The following is a 21,386-nucleotide window of genomic DNA, read 5'->3' as shown; positions in this document are numbered from 1 at the left end:
TTTTTTTAACCCTTTAGTAGGTTCATTTCCAGAGAAGGCAATGGCACCCCACTCCAATACTCTTGCCTGGAAAATCCCATGGATGGAGGAGCCTGATGGTGTGCAGTCCATGGGATCGCTAAGAGTCAGACATGACTGAGTGACTTCACTTTCACTTTTCACTTTCATGCATTGGAGAAGGAAATGGCAACCCACTCCAGTGTTCTTGCCTGGAGAATCCCAGGGACAGGGGAGCCTGGCGGGCTGCTGTCTATGGGGTCGCACAGAGTCAGACACAACTGAAGCGACTTAGCAGCAGCAGCAGGTTCATTTCATTTGCTTTCAGTTTTCATTCGCTTTCAGTTTTCATTCGTCTTCTTATCCTTATTGATTTAGTTCTATTTTTGAAATGTATGCAACATATTGACCTACTTACCAAAGGTATACTTAAGAGCATCATTTCTTTCCAGTGCATCCCTGTGCATTCCCCAGTCCTCTCTCTCTCCCTTTCTTCTTATGCTTATCTTTTCTGTGCTTCATCTTGTAAAGTTAATATCTATTTTTTCATTTTTCTGATTACTTCTTTCTGAACCAAAATTTAGCGTACTACCTACCCTTTAAAATTTTTTTCCACTTAACATTATCTCCTAGAAATCCCTCCATGTAGTTTACAAAAATCTTTTATTATTTTTACATAAATATATAAAATAGTACCACATTATATACCACAGTTTATACTATACCATAATTAATTGTATATGCCTTGGTTTATTCAACCAATAAGGGGCTTCCCAGGTGGCGCTAGTGGTAAAGAACCTGCCTGCCAGTGCAGAAGACATAAAAGCTGCAGGTTCAATCCCTGGGTTGGGAAGATCCCCTGGAGGAGGACATGGCAACCACGTCCAGTATTCTTACCTGGAGAATCCCCATGGACAGAGGAGCCTGGTGGGCTACAGTCCATAGGGTTGCAAAGAATCAGACACAACTGAAGTGACTTAGTACAGCATTTAACCAATATCCTGTTCTTGAACATTAGCTGTTCAGGAAATAAAATATCTTGCAATTACAGATAATACTATAATGAATAACTTTGTGCATGCGTATTTTTATTGTTTTATCTGCTATTGTCTATTTACCTACTGTATACATGCCCCCAAAGTAGAAATTAATATGAAATATATTTGATGCCTCAGAATATCTTTAAATTAATGAGACATTTTCAGTAGCATCCTTTAAAAATTTTCTTATTTGTATGTAAGATCTTTATGAAAATTTACTGATAACTTTAAAAATGAAAGAAAATTCTACTGTACACTTGCTGTAAATTTGAAATCTAGAGATTTCATGATAGATCTGTTTTTCCATTTAATGAACTAAATGCATCTCTTTACGTAGCTCATATTGGAGTACCAGATGAAAATCTTACGGTTTTTAATCAATATCCAGTGTCAAAACTCCAAACGCAAGTAGAGAAACAAATACATTACAGAAAGGAAAGGAGTCAAAGTAAGCATAATAATTATGGTAACTTTTAAATTATTTTAATCTCATTAGAAAATCTTTTTTCTTTGGCTGATGAATATGCATTTGAGTGTATATTTTATAGAAGTAAAAATAAATGACCTAAACTGTGAATACCAAAAATAACTAGAGAACAAGATCCAAAGTGTTAATACCTTTGGACTGTAATTTCTTTGTCATAAGATTATTTCACAGCCATAAAGCATGCACTCAGTATCCACTAAGCTCAGTAACTGTCTGATCATATCTCGAATTGTGTATACCTTTTAGCTGACTCAGGTTCCAGGAAATTCTGCACAGTGGGCACTTCTGACCAGTAGCAGTGTCATTCTGCCTAGGCTCCAAATGATAAACAGAAGTTTTTGAGATCAGTAACTAAAACATCAAATAGAAATCAGAGGCTTAGGGGAAGGGCAGCCTGGAGGCTTAATGGAGACCCCCACCAGGGTATTCTGTTAGTTGGGCCATACAAAGGTGAGGTCTTCTTGGTGACCTCATAGGTGGGTGCCATCAAGTTCCCTGTTTGGAAAGTGCCAATACCAGAAAAGTACCACTGATTGTTGGAACTCTTTTTATTTGGAGAAGTTGAGAGGACCAGATATTGTCAGTCGTTTTCTCTGGATAAGATGTTGTTGCTTTTTCCATATAGTGATGGGTCATGGTGCCTCATCTATAGTAATGGCTCATCATGTTGCCTCATGTGAGTCCACAGAATGACCAGTCATCATTGGGTAGTGCCCTTGTCTGGGACCACCAGGAAGACATCTTCAACATAGTGGAAGGCTAGTGTTCCTTCCAGTAGCTTGAATTTTTCTAGGTCTCGTCATATCTAATGACAGATAGTAGGGGAATTTAGGTAGACTTTTGGATGGACATTAGTGGTATATTGCAACCCATTACACACAAAATTAAACTGATCCTGATTATCCACATTGACAGTGATGCTGAAAAGGAAGTTTGAGATGTCAGTTGTTGTATACCAAGTTTTTTATCTTGGGCAATCACCTCTGTGACAGTGTCAAAGTCAGGTACTATCAGTGCTCAGAATTTTACTACAATGTTGAGCTGCCAACAGCCATCGAGACTCCATGCTCCTAAGCCCATGTGCACAGGATAGATGAGGCTATTGAGTGAGAATTAGTCTCACGAAGGACCTTGTTATTCTTGAACTCAGCAATGAAGGCGTTGCTTTTTGCTTTTTTATTCTAGGCAGTTGCTACTGTTTTTGAGAAACAACAGCACTAGGGGCTGCTAGTCCAGGAGGTTTATGGTCTTCCATGTGCCCATTAAAATGGTGCCAGCTGGAGCAGTTTTCTTCAGGGCTTATGGGCAAGTGTGAGCAGGTGTTTACTTAGGCAGCACATCTATATTACTCATAAATTCAATAGTGAATGCCCTAAGAAGTTTTTGTTGGAGTTTGGAGTTGGCCAAAGAGACCCATCCATAGCTGGATCTAGGTAAGGGTCCCACTAGTAATGACCTCAGATCCAGGGTCATAGCCACCTCTGTACTGGTATCCCAAAGTCCCAGAAATGTAACTCTTCCCTACCTCCACATTCAACTCTGACCTTGGGATACAACCTCTGGTCCCTACTGGAGATCCTGAGATCTGATCTGCAGTTTTGTCTTGTTTCTTGCTAAAATGTTAGAGGGGCTCACCTATTCATCTCCATATTCACAGGGAGAGCCAGAGGGAATAATTTCAATTCATCATAGAAGTTGTTAAATATGCAGACTCTAATGAGGCTGTGTTTTGTGGCCCTTATGTCCTAATACCTGGCCATCTACCTCCTCTTTGCGTATCCAGACTCAGAGAGCTTCTCTAGAAGCATCATCCAGGAGAATGTGCATGGTTACCATTTTATATTGCTGTCTTAGCCAGTCTTTACCATTTGAGCAGAAAGGTGTTTTCTCTGTGTCTGAAAGTAGGTCAGTTAAGTTCTGGATTTTGTTGGAGAACATTATCACCTGACCTTATAAGGAGCTTTGGTTTAGCTCAATAACCAGCAGGAATAGCAGAAGTAAATCTAGAAACCTGGCCTGGTTAACAAGCTTATCTACCGTTCTTATTCATTATTATAGCATGGTTAACAGGGCTGCTATAGACTCTGCAGTGGTGGTCCAAACATGATTTTAGTGACAGGTTCAGACTGAAAGCTGCCAGAGCATAAATAATACCCAACCGAGAAAGGAAAGAGTCTCAATGTTTGCCTGTCCTCTTCCCTCTTTCTCCCTCCGCCTTGAGCAAACTTCCTGCTTTCAGGGCACACTTAAGAAGGGGCTTTATAGTGATGCAGCCCACAAAGTACCACAGTGCCTCACTGAGTTTGATTACTTCTTTCATCAAGCAAGTGAACAACTCAAGTCTCTAAGGCCTCTTTACATCACATACGGAGCCATCCCAAAGAGTTCTGTATTCACTTAATTCAATCATGAGTCTCAGTTTTAGGCTGTCCATCATTGTCTGGGACCTCATTAAAAATGACAATAGTATTGCATAAGAACCTAGAATGTTACGTCCATGAATCAAGGTAAATTGGAAGTGGTCAAACAGGAGATGGCAAGAGCAAACTTCGACATTTTAGGAATCAGTGAACTAAAACGGATGGAAATGGGTGAATTTAATTCAGATGACTATTATATCTACTACTGTGGGCAAGAATCCCTTAGAAGAAGTAGAATAGCCGTCATAGTCAACAAAAGAGTCTGAAATGCAATACTTGGATGAAATCTGGAAAACAACAGAATGATCTCTGTTCATTTCCAAGGCAAACCATTTAATATCACAGTAATGCAACCACTAATGCCGAAGAATCTGATGTTGAATTGTTCTATGAAGACCTACAAGACCTTCTAGAACTAACACCAAAAAAAAAAAAAAAAAATGTCCTTTTCATCATAGGGGACTGGAATGCAAAAGTAGGAAGTCAACAGATACCTAAAATAAAGAGCAAGTTTAGCCTTGGAGTACAACATGAAGCAGGGCAAAGGCTAACAGACTATTGCCAAGAGAACACACTGGTCATAGAAAACAACCTCTTCCAACAACACAAGAGACTACTCTACACATGGACATCACCAGATGGTCAATAACCAAAATTAGGTTGATTACATTCTTTGCAGCCAAAGATGCAGAAGCTCTATACAGTCAGCAGAAACTCTATACAGTCAGCAAAAATAACACATGGAGCTGACTGTGGCCCAGATCATGAACTCCTTAATGCAAATTACAGACTTAAATTGAAGAAAGTGGGGAAAACCACTAGGCCATTCAGGTACCAACAAAAGCAAATCCCTTATGATTATACAGTAGAAAAGAGAAATAGATTCAAAGGATTAGATCTGATAGACACAGTGCCTGAAGAACTATGGACTGAGATTCATAACATTGTACAGGAGATGGTGATCAAAACCGTCCCAAAGAAAAAGAAATGCAAGAAGGCAAAATGGTTGCCTGAGGAGGTCTTACAAATAGCTAAGAAAAGAAGAAAAGTAAAAGGCAAAGGATAAAAGGAAAGATACAATCATCTGAATGCAGAGTTCCAGAAAATAGCAAGGAGAGATAAGAAAGCTTTCCTTAGTGAACAATGCAAAGAAATAGAGGAAAAAAACAGAATGGGAAAGACTGGAAATCTCTTCAAGAAAATTAGAGATACCAAGGGAACATTTCATACAAAGATGGGCTCAATAAAGGACACAAACAGTACAGACCTAACAGAAGCAGAATATATTAGGAAGAGATGGCAAGAATACACAGAAGAATTATACAAAAAAAGATCTTCATGACCCAGATAATCACAATGGTGTGATCACTCACATAGAGCCAGACATCCTGGAATGTGAAGGCAAGTGGGCCTTAGGAAGCATCAATACAAACAAAGCTAGTGAAGATGATGGAATTCCAGCTGAGCTATTGAAAATCCTAAAATAATGCTGTGAAAGTGCTGCACTCAATATGCTAGCAAACTGGGAAACTCAGCAGTGGCCACAGGACTAGAAAAGGTCAGTTTTCATTCCAATCCCAAAGAAAGGCAATGCCAAAGAATTTTCAAGCTACCACACATTTGCCCTGATTTTACATTCTAGCAAAGAAATGCTCAAAATCTCCAAGCTAGGCTTCAGCAGTATGTGAACTGAGAACTTGCAGATGTACAATGTAGGTTTAGAAAAGGCAGAGGAACCAGAGATCAAATTGCCAACATACTCTGGGTCATAGAAAAAGCAAGAAAATTCCAGAAGAACATCTGCTTCATTGACTACACCAAAGCCTTTGACTGTGTAGATCACAGCAAACTGTGGAAAATTCTTAAAGAGATGGGAATACCAGACCACCTTACCTGCTCCTGAGAAACCTGTATGTAGGTCAAGAAGCAGCAATTAGAACCGGACACTGAACAACGGACTGGTTCCAAATTGGGAAAGGAGTACATCAAGGCAATGTATTGTCACCTTGCTTATTTAACTTACATGCAGAGTACATCATGCAAAATTCCAGGCTGGAGGAAGCACAAGCTGGAATCAAGATTTCCAGGAGAAATACAAATAACCTGAGACATGCAGATGACACCACCCTTATGGCAGAAAGCAAAGAGGAACTAAAGTGTCTCTTGATGAACGGGAAGGAGGAGAGTGAAAAATATGGCTTAAAACTCAACATTCAAAAAATGAAGATCATGGCATCTGGTCCCATCACTTCATGGTAGATAGGTAGGGAAACAGTGGAAACAACTTTATTTTCTTGGGCTCCAAAATCACTGCAGATGGTAACTGCAGTCATGAAATTAAAAGATGCTTGCTCCTTGGAAGAGAAGCTATGACAAACCTAGATAGCATATTAAAAAGCAGAGACATTACTTTGCTGACAAAGGTCCATCTAATCAAAGCTATGCTTTTTCCAGTAGTAATGTATGGATGTGAGAGTTGGACCATAAAGAAGGCTGAGCACCAAAGACTTGATGCTTTTGAACTGTGGTGTTGGAGAAGACTCTTGAGAGTCCCTTGGGCTTCAAGGAAATCAAACCAATCAATCTTAAAAAGGAAATCAATCCTGAATGTTCATTGGAAGAACTGATGCTGAAGCTGAAGCTCCAATGCTTTGGCCACCTGATGTGAAAAGCTGATTCCTTAGAAAAGACCTGATGCTGGGAAAGATTGAAGGCGGGAGAAGGGGACGACAGAGGATGAGATGGTTAGATGGCATCAATGACTCAATGGACATGAGTTTGAGCAAACTCCGGGAGATGGTGAAGGACAGGAAAGCCTGGCATGCTGCAGTCCATGGGGTCACAAATAGTTAGACACTCCTGAAAACTGAACAGCAAGTCCTCTCCAAGAGTGCTCCTGGGTATTCTTGATGTAGCACTTCCTGAGGCTCATTGCTATGGCTAGCACAGTGCATTGTTGGACCCTCAGACTCTTGCAATTGACCAGCTAGTACTCCCCAAAAGCCTTGTAATCTTGTCTAGCATTTCCCCAAAATGCCCAGGTGGATCCTCATGCTTTTTACTTTTCCAGAAAGACATTGTACTTAACTGGGCCACCCAGCCTGCCACTATTTGTTACTGAAAAGAGAGCTATCAGTTGTGAAGGTAGTCAGTGAACCAAAACTGAAAGTAAAGACAGTGAACCAAACTGAAAGTAGCAAGTCTTTATTCACTTATTGCAATAGTATTAGTAAGAGTCTAAACATGAAAGGGCAGGAGCTCTACCAGTGTCCCCACCACTTTCATTTTCCCATGCCATGACATCTGGCAAGCATCTGATGTATTGATAATAAGGGAAGTGAATGTCCCTCTCTATGTTCAGACATTTATATATTATATATAGTATGTATGTGTGTGTATATGTATATACATTCAGAATTATCTACCATTGTAGCATATTTACATTATACCAATACCATACTTGTGGGATACATAATCACTTTAGTCAACCAATCTCCTATGCTTGAACATTTAGATGGCTGTGTTTTATAATTAATGAATGACTTGCTACACAGGCATTTTCATTGTTTGGTCTATCATTATGTATTAACCTAAAGTATAAATAGCTCATGAAATCTAAAGACCAAAATAAAATATACTTGCTGGGGGGCAGTCCTAAGATGGCAGAGGAATAGGACAGGGAGGCCACTTTCTCCCCCACAAATTTCACTGAAAGAACATTTGAACGCTGAGCAAATTCTACAAAACAACTTCTGAATGCTGGCAGAGGACATCAGGTACCCAGAAAGGCAGCCCATTGTCTTTAAAAGGAGGTAGGACAAAATATAAAAGATAAAAAGAGAGACAAAAGAGGTAGGGACGGAGATCCGTCCTGGGAAGGGAGTCTTGAAAGAGGAGAAGTTTCCAAACATCAGGAAACACTCTCATTGGCAGGTCTGTGGGGAGTCTTGGAATCTCAGAGGGCAACAAAACTGGGAGGAAAAATAAATGTATCAATAATTAAACCCCACAGATTACGTGTCTAATGGCAACTCCCAATGCTCGCATCCACCACCAGCAAGTGGGGGCTGAACAGGGAGGTGCAGGCTGCATTGCTTAGGGTAAGGACTGGGCTAGAATGCCCTAAGGGCAATCTGAGGAACTAACCTGAGATAGCAACCCAAACTGTGGGATAGCCACAGAGAGAGAGAGAGAACTGTCCCGCAAAAAGCCCTAACCTAAGACACTGCCAGGCCCACTCACAGAACAAAGGACTGAGCAAATACCAGAGGAGAGCTAGCAGGCTGCAGACCAGCCCATCCCCTGTCAGAGACAAGCAGGAGGTGGGGGGTTGCAACCAGAGCCATAAAGAGGCACTCACGGCACCAGAGAGGCATCCTCTACCAAACTGTAATCAGGCTTCATTGCTAACCAAGACTGCTTGGAATTCTAGACTGTTGACATCTGCCAGGAGGGTCACAGCCAGAGATCAGCTCCCCAGAAGAGACACACGTCACACCTGAGAAGGCACGCCCATTGTACACCCAGAAAATCGAGCGGCTGTTACAGGGGAGGCGATAAGACACACACCCCCCCACACACACCTGGAGGAGACTGTGCTCGCTAAGCACCTGGTCACCAGAGCTGCTCGGACCTGGGAAGGGCACAAAACGCAAGCCCAACTGAGTCTGCACCTTTGTGGAGTACCCAAGAACCTGAACCTGAGCGGCTTAGACCTGAAAAGTGCACGCAACCCAGGGCCAGCCTCAGACAGTTCCTGGCAGAGCAACCTGGAGCCTGAGCAGTGTAGACCATGAAAGCACACATGCCGTGAGCGGGGGCAAACCCAGTGCAGCAGAAACACTGCGAGCACTCCCCATACACGCCCCAAACAAATATCACTATCTGTTTGCAGTGTTCCCTCCCCACAGCGGGACTGAACAAGTGAGCCTAAATAAGTGACCACCTTCGCCCCCTGGTGTCAGGGTGGAAATTAGACACTGAAGAGACCAGCAAACAGAAGAAGCTAAAATAAACAGGGAATGGCTTTGGAAGTGACAGGTGTAACAGATTAAAACCCTGTAGTTACCACTGACTACATTGGAAAGGGCCTATAGATCTTGAGAAGTATAAGCTGGATCAAGGAACTATCTGAAACTGAACTGACCCCGCACTGTCCGCAACAGCTCCGGAGAAATTCCTAGATATATTTTTTACTTTTATCATTTTTAAAATTTTTAAACTTTTTTAAAAAGTCCTCTATTACTCCTTTAATTTTCATTTTTATGACCTACTTTAGTTCAGTTCAGTCACTCAGTCACGTCAGACTCTTTGTGACCCCATGAATCACAGCATGCCAGGCCTCCCTGTCCATCACCAGCTCCTGGAATTCACTCAAACTCTCATCCATCAGGTCAGTGATACCATCCAACCATCTCATCCACTGTCGTCCCCTTCTCCTTCTGCCCCCAATCCCTCCCAGCATCAAGGTCTTTTCCAATGAGTCAACTCTTCTCATGAAGTAACCAGAGTATTAGAGTTTCACTTTAGCATCAGTCCTTCAAAAGAACACCTAGGACTGATCTCCTTTAGAATGGACTGGTTGGATATCCTTGCAGTCCAAGGGACTCTCAGGAGTCTTCTCCAATGCCGCAGTTCAAAAGCATCAATTCTTCGGTGCTCAGCTTTCTTCACAGTCCAACTCTCTTATCCATACATGACTACTGGAAAAACCATAACCTTGACTAGATGGACCTTTGTTGGCAAAGTAATGTCTCTGCTTTTGAATATGCTATCTAGTTGGTCATAACTTTTCTTCCAAGGAGTAAGCGTCTTTTAATTTCATGGCTGCAGTCACCATCTGCAATGATTTTGGAGCCCAAAAAAATAAAGTCTGACACTGTTTCCACTATTTACCCATCTATTTCCCATGAAGTGATGGGACCAAATACCATGGTCTTTGTTTTCTGAATGTTGAGCTTTAAGCCAAACCTTTTACTCTCCTTTTTCACTTTCATCAAGAGGGTCTTTAGTTCCTCTTCACTTTCTGCCCTAAGGGTGGTATCATCCGCATATCTGAGCAATCTTGATTCCAGCTTGTGCTTCATCCAGCCCAGCATTTCTCATGATGTACTTTGCAAAACAACAACAACAAAAAAGACCCTATTTTTAAAGCAAACTTCATGTATATATTTTATAATGTTTGTGACTTTGTTTTGTATTTTTAATATTGTATTTTTGAGAGTCTAACCTCTAGTCTAGATTTTTAATCTTTGCTTTCTGGTATTTGTTATCAATTTTGTACCTTTAAAACCCAATCTGCAGTACCCATTTTTACTTGGGAGTGTGATTATTGGCTTGATTGCTCTCTCCCCCTGTTGACTCTCCTTTCTCTCCATCAGGTCGGCTCTATCTCCTCCCTCCCCCTTGTCTTCTCTACCCAACTCTTTGAATCTCTTTGTGTGTTCCGGGCTGTGGAGAACACTTAGGGAACTGACTACAGGCTGGATCTTTCTCTCTCTGATTGATTTCCCCTCTTCTCCTCCTGATTACCTCTGTCTCCTTCCTCCCTCTTCTCTTCTCTGTGTAATTCCATGAACATCTCTGAGGGGTCCAGACTGTTGAGAGCATATAGGGAATTGATTACTGGCTAGCTTGCTCTCTCCCCTTTTGATTCCCCCTCTTCTCCTCCTGGTCACCTCTATCTCCGTCCTCCCTCTCCTCTTCTCCATGTAACTCTGAAAACATCTCCAGGTGGCCCTCACTGTGGAGAAACTTTTCATCATTAACCTAGATGTTTTATCTTAAGTGCTGTATAGATGGAGAAGTCTTGAAGTACTGTAAGAATAAGACTGAAAACCAGAGGCAGGAGGCTTAAGTCCAAAATCTGAAAACACCAGAGAACTCCTGACTCCAGGGAACATTAATTGATAAGAGCTCATCCAAATGCCTCCATACCTACACTGAAGCCAAGCACCACCCAAGGGCCAACAAGTTCCATAGCAAGACATACCACACAAATTCTCCAGCAACACAGGAACATTGCCCTGAGCTTCAATATACAGGCTGTCCAAAGTCACATCAAAACCACTGACATCTCAAAACTCACTACTGGACTCTTCATTGCACTCCAGAGAGAAGAAATCCAGCTCCATCCACCAGAACACTGACACAAGCTTCCCTAACCAGGAAACCTTGACAAGCCACCTGTCCAACACCCCCCACAGCGAGGAACCTCCACAATAAAGAAAAACCACAAACTGTCAAAAGACGGAAAGGCCACCCCAAACACAGCAATCTAAACAATGAAAAGGCAGAGAAATACTCAGTGTTAAAGGAACAGGATAAATGCCCAACAAACCAAACAGAAAGAGGTAGGGAATCTACCTGAAAAAGAATTCAGATAAAGATAATGAAAATGATACAAAATCTTGAAAACAAAATGGAGTTACAGATAAATGGCCTGGAGACAAGGATTGTGAAAAGTCAAGAAATGTTTAACAAGGACCTAGAAGAAGTAAAAAAGAGTCAATATATAATGAATAATGCAGTAAAAACATGAGATCAAAAACACTCTGGAGGGAACCAACAGTAGAATAACGGAGGCAGAAGATAGGATAAGTGAGGCAGAAGATAGAAAGTGAAAGTGAAGTTGCTCAGTCATATCCGACGCTCTGCAACCCCATGGACTGCAGCCTACCAGGCTCCTCCCTCCATGGGATTCTCCAGGCAAGAGTACTGGAGTGGGTTGCCATTTCCTTCTCCAGGGGATCTTCCCGACCCAGGGATAGAACCCGGGTCTCCTGCATGAAGCAGACAGGAAAAAAGAAAAAAGAATTGAAATGAGGAAAATCTCAGAGACCTCTGGGACAATGTTAAATGCCCCAACATTAGAATCACAGGAGTCCCAGAAGAAGAAGACAAAAAGAAAGACCATGAGAAAATACTTGAGGAGATAATAGTTGAAAACTTCCCTAAAATGGGGAAGGAAATAATCACCCAAGTCCAAGAAACCCAGAGAGTCCCAAACAGGATAAACCCAAGGTGAAACACCCCAAGACACATATTAATCAAATTAACAAAGATCAAACACAAAGAACAAATATTAAAAACAGCAAGGGAAAAACAACAAATAACACAAAAGGGGATCCCCATAAGTTTAATAGCTGATCTTTCAATAGAAAGTCTTCAGGCCAGAAGGGACTGGCAAGACATACTTAAAGTGATGAAAGAGAAAAACCTACAGCCTTGATTACGGTACCCAGCAAGGATCTCATTCAAATATGAAGGAGAAATCAAAAGGTTTACAGACAAGCAAAAGCTGAGAGAATTCAGCACCACCAAACCAGCTCTCCAACAAATGCTAAAGGATCTTCTCTAGACAGGAAACACAGGGGTGTGTAAACTCAAATGCAAAAGAACAAAGTAAATGGCAATAGGATAATCAGTTCAGTCGCTCAGTCAGGTCCAACTCTTTGCGACCCCATGAATCACAGCACTCCAGGCCTCCTGGTCCATCACCAACTCCCAGAGTTTACCCAAACTCATGTCCATTGAGTCGGTGATGCCATCCAACCATCTCATCCTCTGTCGTCTCCTTGTCCCCCTGCCCCCAATTCCTCCCAGAATCAGGGGCTTTTCTGATGAGTCAACTCTAAGCATGAGGTGGCCAAAGTATTAGAGTTTCAGCTTCAACATCAGTCCTTCCAATGAACACCCAGGACTTTAGGATGGACTGTTTGGATCTCCTTGGGGTCCAAGAGACTCTCAAGAGTCTTCTCCAACACCACAGTTCAAAAGCATCAATTCTTTGGTACTCAGCTTTCCTCAAGTCCAGCTGTGACATCCATACATGACCACTGGAAAAACTATAGTCTTGACTAGATGGACCTTTGTTGGCAGAGTAATATCTCTGCTTTTGAATATGCTATCTAAGTTGGTCATAACTTTCCTTCCAAGGAATAAGTGTCTTTTAATTTCATGGCTGCAGTCACCATCTGCAGTGATATTGGAGCCAAAAAAAAATAAAATCTGACTCTGTTCCCACTGTTTCCCCATCTATTTGCCATGAAGTGATGAGACCAGGTGCCATGATCTTCGTTTTCTGAATGTTGAGCTTTAAGCCAACTTTTTCAATCTCCTCTTTCACTTTCATCAAGAGGCTTTTTAGTTCCTCTTCACTTTCTGCCATAAGGATGGTGTCATCTGCATATCTGAGGTTATTGATATTTCTCCTGGCAACCTTGATTCCAGCTTGTGCTTCTTCCAGCCCAGCATTTCTCATGATGTACTCTGCATATAAGTTAAATAAGCAGGGTGACAATATACAGCCTTGATGAGCTCCTTTTACTATTCGGAACCAGTCTGTTTTTCCATGTCCAGTTATCAATAATTACCTTAAATGTAAATGGGTTGAATGCCCCAACCAAAAGACAAAGGCTGGCTGAATGGATACCAAAAAAAAAAAAAACCCCTATATATGTTGTCTACAAGAGACCCACCTCAAAACAAGGGACACATACAGACTGAAAGTGAAGGGCTGGAAAAAGACATTCCATGCAAATAGAGACCAAAACAAAGCAGAAGTAGCAATACTCATATCAAATAAAATAGACTTTAAAATAAAGGCTTTGAAAAGAGACAAAGAAAGACACTGCATAATGATCAAGGGATTAATCCAAGAAGAAGATATGACAATATAAATATATATGCACCCAACATAGGAGCACTGCAATATGTAAGGCAAATGCTAACAAGTCTGAAAGGAGAAAATAACAATAACACAGTAATAGTGGGAGATTTTAATATCCCACTCACACCTATGGATAGGTCAAATAAAAAAAAATTAACAAGGAAACACAAACTTTAAATGACTATGAACCAGTTAGACCTAATTGATATCTATAGGACATTTCACCCCAGAACAATGAATTTCACCTTTTTCTCAAGTGCACATGGAACCTTCTCCAGGATAGATCACATCCTGGGCCATAAATCTAGCCTTGGTAAATTCAAAAAAAAAAAAAAATTGAAATCATTCCAAGCATCTTTCTGGCCACAATGCAGTAAGATTACATTTCAGTTACAGGAGAAAAACTATTAAAAATTCCAACATGTGGAGGCTGAACAACACACTACTGAATAACCAACAAATCACAGAAGAAATCAAAAAAGAAATCAAAATATGCATAGAAATGAATGAAAATGAAAACACAACAACCCAAAAACGATGGGACACTGTAAAAGCAGTGCCAAGGGGAAGATTCATAGCAATACAGGCTTACCTCAAGAAACAAGAAAAAAGTCAACTAAATAACTGAACTCTACACCTAAAGCAACTAGAAAAGGAAGAAATGAAAAACCCCAGGGTTAGCAGAAGGAAGGAAATCTTAAAAATTAGGGCAGAAATAAATGCAAAATAAACAAAAGAGACCATAGCAAAAATCAACAAAGCCAAAAGCTAGTTCTTTGACAAAATAAATAAAATTGGCAAACCATTAGCCAGACTCATCAAGGAACAAAGGGAGAAGAATCAAATCAACAAAATTAGAAATGGAGAGATCACAACTGACAACACAGAAATACAAAGGATCATAAAAGACTACTACCAGCAAATATGTGCCAATAAAATGGACAACTTGGAAGAAACAGACAATTCTTAGAAAAGTACAACTTTCCAAAACTGAACCAGGAAGAAATAGAAAATCTTAACAGACCCATCACAAGCATGGAAATTGAAACTGTAATCAGAAATCTTCCAGCAAACAAAAGCCCAGGGCCAGACCGCTTCACAGCCAAATTCTACCAAAAATTTAGAGAAGAGCTAACACCTATGCTACTCAAACTCTTCCAGAAAATTGCAGAGGAAGGCAAACATCCAAACTCATTCTATGAGGCCACGATGACCCTAATACCAAAACCTGACAAAGATGCTGCAAAAAAAGAAAACTGTCAGCCAATATCACTGATGAACATACATGCAAAAATCCTTAACAAAATTCTAGCAAATAGAATCCAACAACACATTAAAAAGATCATACACCATGACCAAGTGGGCTTTATCCCAGGGATGCAAGGATTCTTCAATATCTGCAAATCAATCAATGTAATCCACCACTTTAACAAACTGAAAAATAGAAACCATATGATTATCTCAGTAGATGCAGAGAAAGCCTTTGACAAAATTCAAAATCCATGTATGATAAATACTCTCCAAAAAGCAGGAATAGAAGGAACATACCTCAACATAATAAAAGCTGTATATGACAAATCCACAGCAAACATTATCCTCAATGGTGAAAAATTGAAAGCATTTCCCCTAAAGTCAGGAACAAGACAAGGGTGCCCACTCTCACCACTACTGTTCAACAGTTTTGGAAGCTTTGGCCACAGCAATTAGAGCAGAAAAAGAAAGGAATCCAAATTGGAAAAGAAGAAGTAAAACTCTCACTGTTTGCTGATGACATGATCCTCTACATAGAAACCCCTAAAGACTCCACCAGAAAATTACTAGAGCTAATCAATGAATATAGTTAAGTTGTAGGATATAAAATCAACACACAGAAATCCCTTGCATTCCTATACACTAACAATGAGAAAACAGAAACAGAAATTAAGGAAACAATTCCATTCTCCATTGCAATGAAAAGAATAAAATACTCAGGAATATATCTACCAAAAGAAACTAAAGACCTACCTATATATAGAAAACTATAAAACACTGGTGAAAGAAATCAAAGAGGACACAAATAGAGAGAAATATACCATGTTCATGGATTGAAAGAATCAATATAGTGAATATGAGTATACTACCCAAAGCAAACTATAAATTCAATGCAATCCCTATCAAGCTACCAACAGTATTTTTCACGGAACTAGAACAAATAATTTCACAATTTGTATGGAAATACAAAAAAAAAAAAAAAAACTTGAATAGCCAAAGCAATCTTGAGAAAGAAGAATGGAACTGGAGGAATCAACCTGCTTGACTTCAGGCTATACTACAAAACTACAGTCATCGAGATAGTATGGTACTGGCACAAAGACAGAAATATAGATCAATGGAATAAAATAGAAAGCCCAGATATAAATCCATGCACCTATGGACACCTTGTCTTTGATAATGGAGGCAAGAATATACGACGGAGAAAAGACAATCTCTTTAACATGTGGTGCTGGGAAAACTGGTCAACCACTTGTGAAAGAATGAAACTAGAACACTTTCCAACACCGTACACAAAAATAAATTCAAAATGGATTAAAGATCTAAACGTAAGACCAGAAACTATAAAACTCCTAGAAGAAAACATAGGCAAAACACTCTGTGACATAAATCACAGCAAGATCCTCTATGACCCACCTCCCAGAGTAATGGAAATAAAAGCAAAAAGAAACAAATGGAACCCAAACTTAAAAGCCTTTGCACAACGAAGGAAACTATAATCAAGGTGAAAAGACAGCCTTCAGAATGGGAGAAAATATTAGCAAATGAAGCAACTGACAAAGAGTTAATCTCAAAAATATACAAGCTGCTCATGCAGCTCAATTCCAGTCAAATAAATGACCCAATCAAAAAATGGGCCAAAGAATTAAACAGACACTTCTCCAAAGAGACATACAGATGGCTAACAAACACATGAAAAGATGCTCAACATCACTCATTATCAGAGAAATGCAAATCAAAACCACAGTGAGGTACCATTTCACACCAGTCAGAATGGCTGTGATCCAAAAGTCTACAAGCAATAAATGCTGGAGAGGGTGTGGAGAAAAGGGAACCCTCTTACACTGTTGGTGGGAATGCAAACTAGTACAGCTACTATGGAGAACAGTGTGGGGATTCCTGAAAAAACTGGAAATAGAACTGCCATATGACCCAGCAATTCCACTACTGGGCATACACACCGAGGAAACCAGAATTGAAAGAGACACGTGTACCCCAATGTTCATCACAGCACTGTTTATAATAGCCAGGACCTGGAAGCAACCTAGATGTCCATCAGCAGGCAAATGGATAAGAACTGTGGTTACATATACACAATGGAGTATTAGCCATTAAAAAGAATATGTTTGAATCAGTTCCAATAAGGTGGATCAAACTGGAGCCTATTATACAGAGTGAAGTAAGCCAGAAAGGAAAGCACCAATACAGTATACTAACACATATATATGGAATTCAGAAGGATGGTAATGATAATCCTATATGTGAGACAGCAAAAGAGACACAGATGTATAGATCAGTCTTTTGGACTCTGTGGGAGAGGGCGAGGGTTGGCTGATTAGAGAGAATGGCATTGAAACATGTATATTATCATATGTGAAGTGCATCACAAGTCCAGGTTCAATGCATGAGACAGGGTACTTCAGACTGTTGCACTGGGATGACCCAGAGGGATGGGATGGGGAGTGAGGTGGGAGGGTGGTTCAGGATGGGGAACACATGTACACCCATGGCAGATTTATGTACAGCAAAACCACGACAATATTGTAAAGTAATTTGGCTCCAATTAAAATAAACAAATTTATATATATTTTTAAAGCCAATTTCCCCTCCAAAAAAAGAATAAATAAAATATACTTGCTGCTTAGGAAAATTTATATAATAAGATAGCTTCAACAACATCTAGTTTTATGACAGATCTAGCATTATAATATTAGTCAATGACTTATGACTTCATAAAAATGAGAGAAAATTCTACTGTACCCTTATTATAAATTTGAAATCTAAAGATGGCCCAATAGTTCTATTTTTCCACGTAATCAACTAAATGCATCTTTTTATTTAGGTTATTTTGGAGTATCAGGTCAAAATCCTCTGCTTGTGAATGAAGATTCGGTTTCAAAACCCCAAAAGCAAGTGAAGAAACAGATAGCTTCTCGAGAGGAAAGACGCTATAGTAAGTATAATAATTAAAGGAAATGTTAAATGATTTTAAACTCATCAGAAGATTTTTTTTCCTTCGGTTCATGAATATGTATTTGAGCATATATTTTATAGCAGTCAAAATGAATGACCTAAGATAATTTGAGAACAATGGCAAAAGTAACGATACCATTTTGTTGGTATTTGCACAGTTAATAGTTCAGTTCAGTCACTCAGTCATGTCCAACTCTTTGCAACCCCATGAATCACAGCACGCCAGGCCTCCCTGTCCATCACCGACTCCCGGAGTTCACTCAAACTCATGTCCATCGAGTCGGTGATGCCATCCAACCATCTCATCCTCTGTTGTCCCCTTCTCCTCCTGCCCCCAGCGCTCCCAGCATCAGGGTCTTTTCCAAAGAGTCAACTCTTCACATGAGGTAGCCAAAGTATTGGAGTTTCAGCTTCAGCATCAGTCCTTCCAATGAACACCAAGGACTGATCTCCTTTAGGATGGACTAGTTTGATCTCCTTGCAGTCCAAGGGACTCTCAAGAGTCTTCTCCAACACCATGGTTCAAAAGCATCAGTTCTTCAGTGCTCAGCTTTCTTCACCGTCCAAGTGTGACATCCATACATGACCACTGGAAAAACCGTAGCCTTGACTAGATGGACCTTTGTTGGCAAAATAATATCTCTCCTTTTCAATATACTACCTAGGTTGGTCACTCAGTAACAAAACTGCTTTCACACACACTCATAACAATCATTCACATGATGTTTCTTAGTTCAGCTCTATGCAAAGAAAATTTGATTATTTGGCATATCCAGAAATTCCATTATACATGTACGTTTTTCTACCTAGCATATCCTTTTCAAAACCTGAAAAACGATATGATAACAGTTGAAAATCTACATCGTGAGAAGAAGGATTTGTTTTCAAGAAAGCAATCGCAAACTCAGAAACCGGGAGCTATCAAAAAGGAGAATCATGACGGTAAGTAATTAAACATAAATCTTATAAACTGTAGGCAATTAATTTCAGAATGCTGTTTTTTGTTTATGAATGTATCTTCAACCATTTGCTTATTTAGTAATCACTCTCATTGTGCCCGTGCTGAATGTGCGTGCTGTGCACTTAGTCGTTCAGTTGTGTCTGACTCTTGCGACCCTATAGACTGCAGCCTGCCAGGCTCCTTTGTCCAAGGGATTCTCCAGGCAAGAATACTGGAATGGGTTACCATTTCCTTCTCCAGGGGATCTTTCCAGCCCAGGGATTGAACCCAGGTCTCCTGTATTGCAGTCAGACTCTTAACTGACTGAGCTACCCAGGAAGCCCATTGTGCTTTGTGCTGTGCCAGTGCCCATTGTACATTCTCATTGTACTTCAGGTCTTTATTGATGATTTATCTCTTTCTTTTGTAATCACTGAATTAAATATGCTATATCTTACACTTTGTGGATTTCTCTATTCTTGTAGTTGTGACAGGCCTTGGTTTATATCTTGTGATATTCTATTATTTTTATGCATATAAATTTTAAAGTGACATTATTCATGGAGACAGAGCATTTTATCCTAACAGAGAGGCTTCATTATTTTTATAGTTTTTATTTATTTTCCTTTAAAACTACCTTATCTGCTATCACCGTAGCTCCACAAACTTTCTTTTGGTTGGTATTTGCACGATACATTTTTTTTCTCTCCTGTTACTTTAATTTTCCTGTATCTTTGTGATTTTGCTGAATTTCTGGTAAGAAACTTATAGAATTCAGCCTGATATTTTAATTACCTCTCATAATCTGATTATTGATATATTTAAGTGCAATTCCACTATTTTTCCTATCTGATATATTTCTTTCAGTCTTTCACTATGTTCTTTATCATAATATGTGTTTTGCTTGGCCATATTTCATACCAAAAATTTTAAGCTTTATTCAAAACTACAAATACTATAAGAAAACTAAATAATAATTTTAAATGTAAGTATTTATAATAATGTTTATAGTAATAGTATTATTTCCAAATTAAATATATTTGTTTAGTTCAGTTCATTCCCTCAATCGTGTCCAACTCTTTGCAACTCCATGGACTGCAGCATGCCAGGCCTTCCTGTCCATTACCAACTCTTGGAGTTTATCTAAACTCATGTCCATTGAGTCAGTTATGCCATCCAACCATCTTGTCCTCTGTCGTCCCCTTCTCCTCCGACCTTCAATCTTTCCCAGCATCAGGGTCTTTTCCAGTGAGTCAGCTCTTCTGATCAGGTGGCCAAAGTATTAGAGTTTCAGCTTCAACATCAGTCCTTCCTATGAACACTCAGGACTGATCTCCTTTAGGTTGGACTGGTTGGATCTCCTTGCAGTCCAAGGGACTCTCAAGAGTCTTCTCCAACACCACAGGTCAAAAGCATCAATTCTTCAGTGCTCAGCTTTCTTCACAATCCAACTCTCACATCCATACATGACTACTGGAAAAACCATAGCTTTGACTAGACAGACCTTTGTCAGCAAAGTAATATCTCTGCTTTTTAATATGCTGTCTAGGTTGGTCATAACTTTCCTTCCAAGGAGTAAGCGTCTTTTAATTTCTTGGCTGTAGGCACCATTTGCAGTGATTTTGGAGCCCCAAAACAAAGTCTCTCACTGTTTCCACTGTTTCCCCATCTATTTACCATGAAGTTATGGGGCCGGATGCCATGATCTTCATTTTCTGAATGTTGAGTTTTAAGCCAACTTTTTCACTCTCCTCTCTCACTTTCATCAGGATGCTCTTTAGTTCTTCTTCACTTTCTGCCATACGGTGGTATCATCTGCGTATCTGAAGTTATTGACATTTCTCCTGGCAACCTTGATTCCAGCTTGTACTTCATCCAGCCCAGTGTTTCTCATGATGTACTCTGCATAGAAGTTAAATAAGCAGGGTGACAATATACAGCCTTGACATACTCCTTTTCCTATTTGGAACCAGTCTGTTGTTCCATGTCCAGTTCTAACTGTTGCTTTAAATGTGTTTGATGCATCTGTATATCTGGAAAGTAATGACTGCTTCATATATGCATGTGAAAAACATATTCACATGATGTTTGCACTTCAAATAGACAATGATTTGTTTATATCATTTGAAGATAAGGTACAATATTGTAGGATAACTAACATAACTTGTAAACCTAGAGGTTCCACTGCAGATTTCTGATTCTCTATTTAATGTTTTTATGAGAATAGTACCATTTTAGTCTGTCTCCAGTAAGGTCTTTTGATTAGAATCTTAGCTTGTATGACATTGATATAACTACTACAGATTTCTTTTGGTTCATATTTGCATATCTTTTTTATATTCTTATAAACCAGTGACATCTCTTATAGATTATAGTTAAATTGTTTATAAATCCAATGTGACTGTTGTTGTCTAGCCCAACAACATGTAATCCACTTATAATTATTGTACTTACTAATATATTTAAATTTAAGTATTTCCTTTTTTGGGTGCTTTCTAACTTTTGCACCTGATTCAGGTTTCTTTCTATTTCTTTCCTTATTTTGAAATTATTGCTTTTTAATCAGTTTAACTTTTAAACCCATTGTATATGTTGTTAAAAGTTTTAA

The 21,386-nt window shown here is 39.6% G+C and overlaps 1 protein-coding gene across 1 annotated transcript in view; it reads left to right on the top strand.

Annotated features, from left to right (window-relative positions):
* The window catches only part of CCDC7 (coiled-coil domain containing 7), a 304,496-nt gene that overhangs the window by 173,129 nt on the left and 109,981 nt on the right, over positions 1 to 21,386 (top strand). The window contains exons 32-34 of the mRNA XM_069547384.1: positions 1,375 to 1,485; positions 17,708 to 17,818; positions 18,649 to 18,780. Coding sequence (XP_069403485.1) covers positions 1,375 to 1,485; positions 17,708 to 17,818; positions 18,649 to 18,780 — 354 coding nt within the window. The remainder of the gene's footprint in view (positions 1 to 1,374; positions 1,486 to 17,707; positions 17,819 to 18,648; positions 18,781 to 21,386) is intronic.

This window comes from Ovis canadensis, chromosome 13, assembly GCF_042477335.2.
Source record: "Ovis canadensis isolate MfBH-ARS-UI-01 breed Bighorn chromosome 13, ARS-UI_OviCan_v2, whole genome shotgun sequence".
Lineage (NCBI taxonomy): Eukaryota > Metazoa > Chordata > Mammalia > Artiodactyla > Bovidae > Ovis > Ovis canadensis.
The sequence above is the reverse complement of the archived record's forward strand: the minus strand, read 5'-3'. Positions and strand labels throughout refer to the sequence as shown.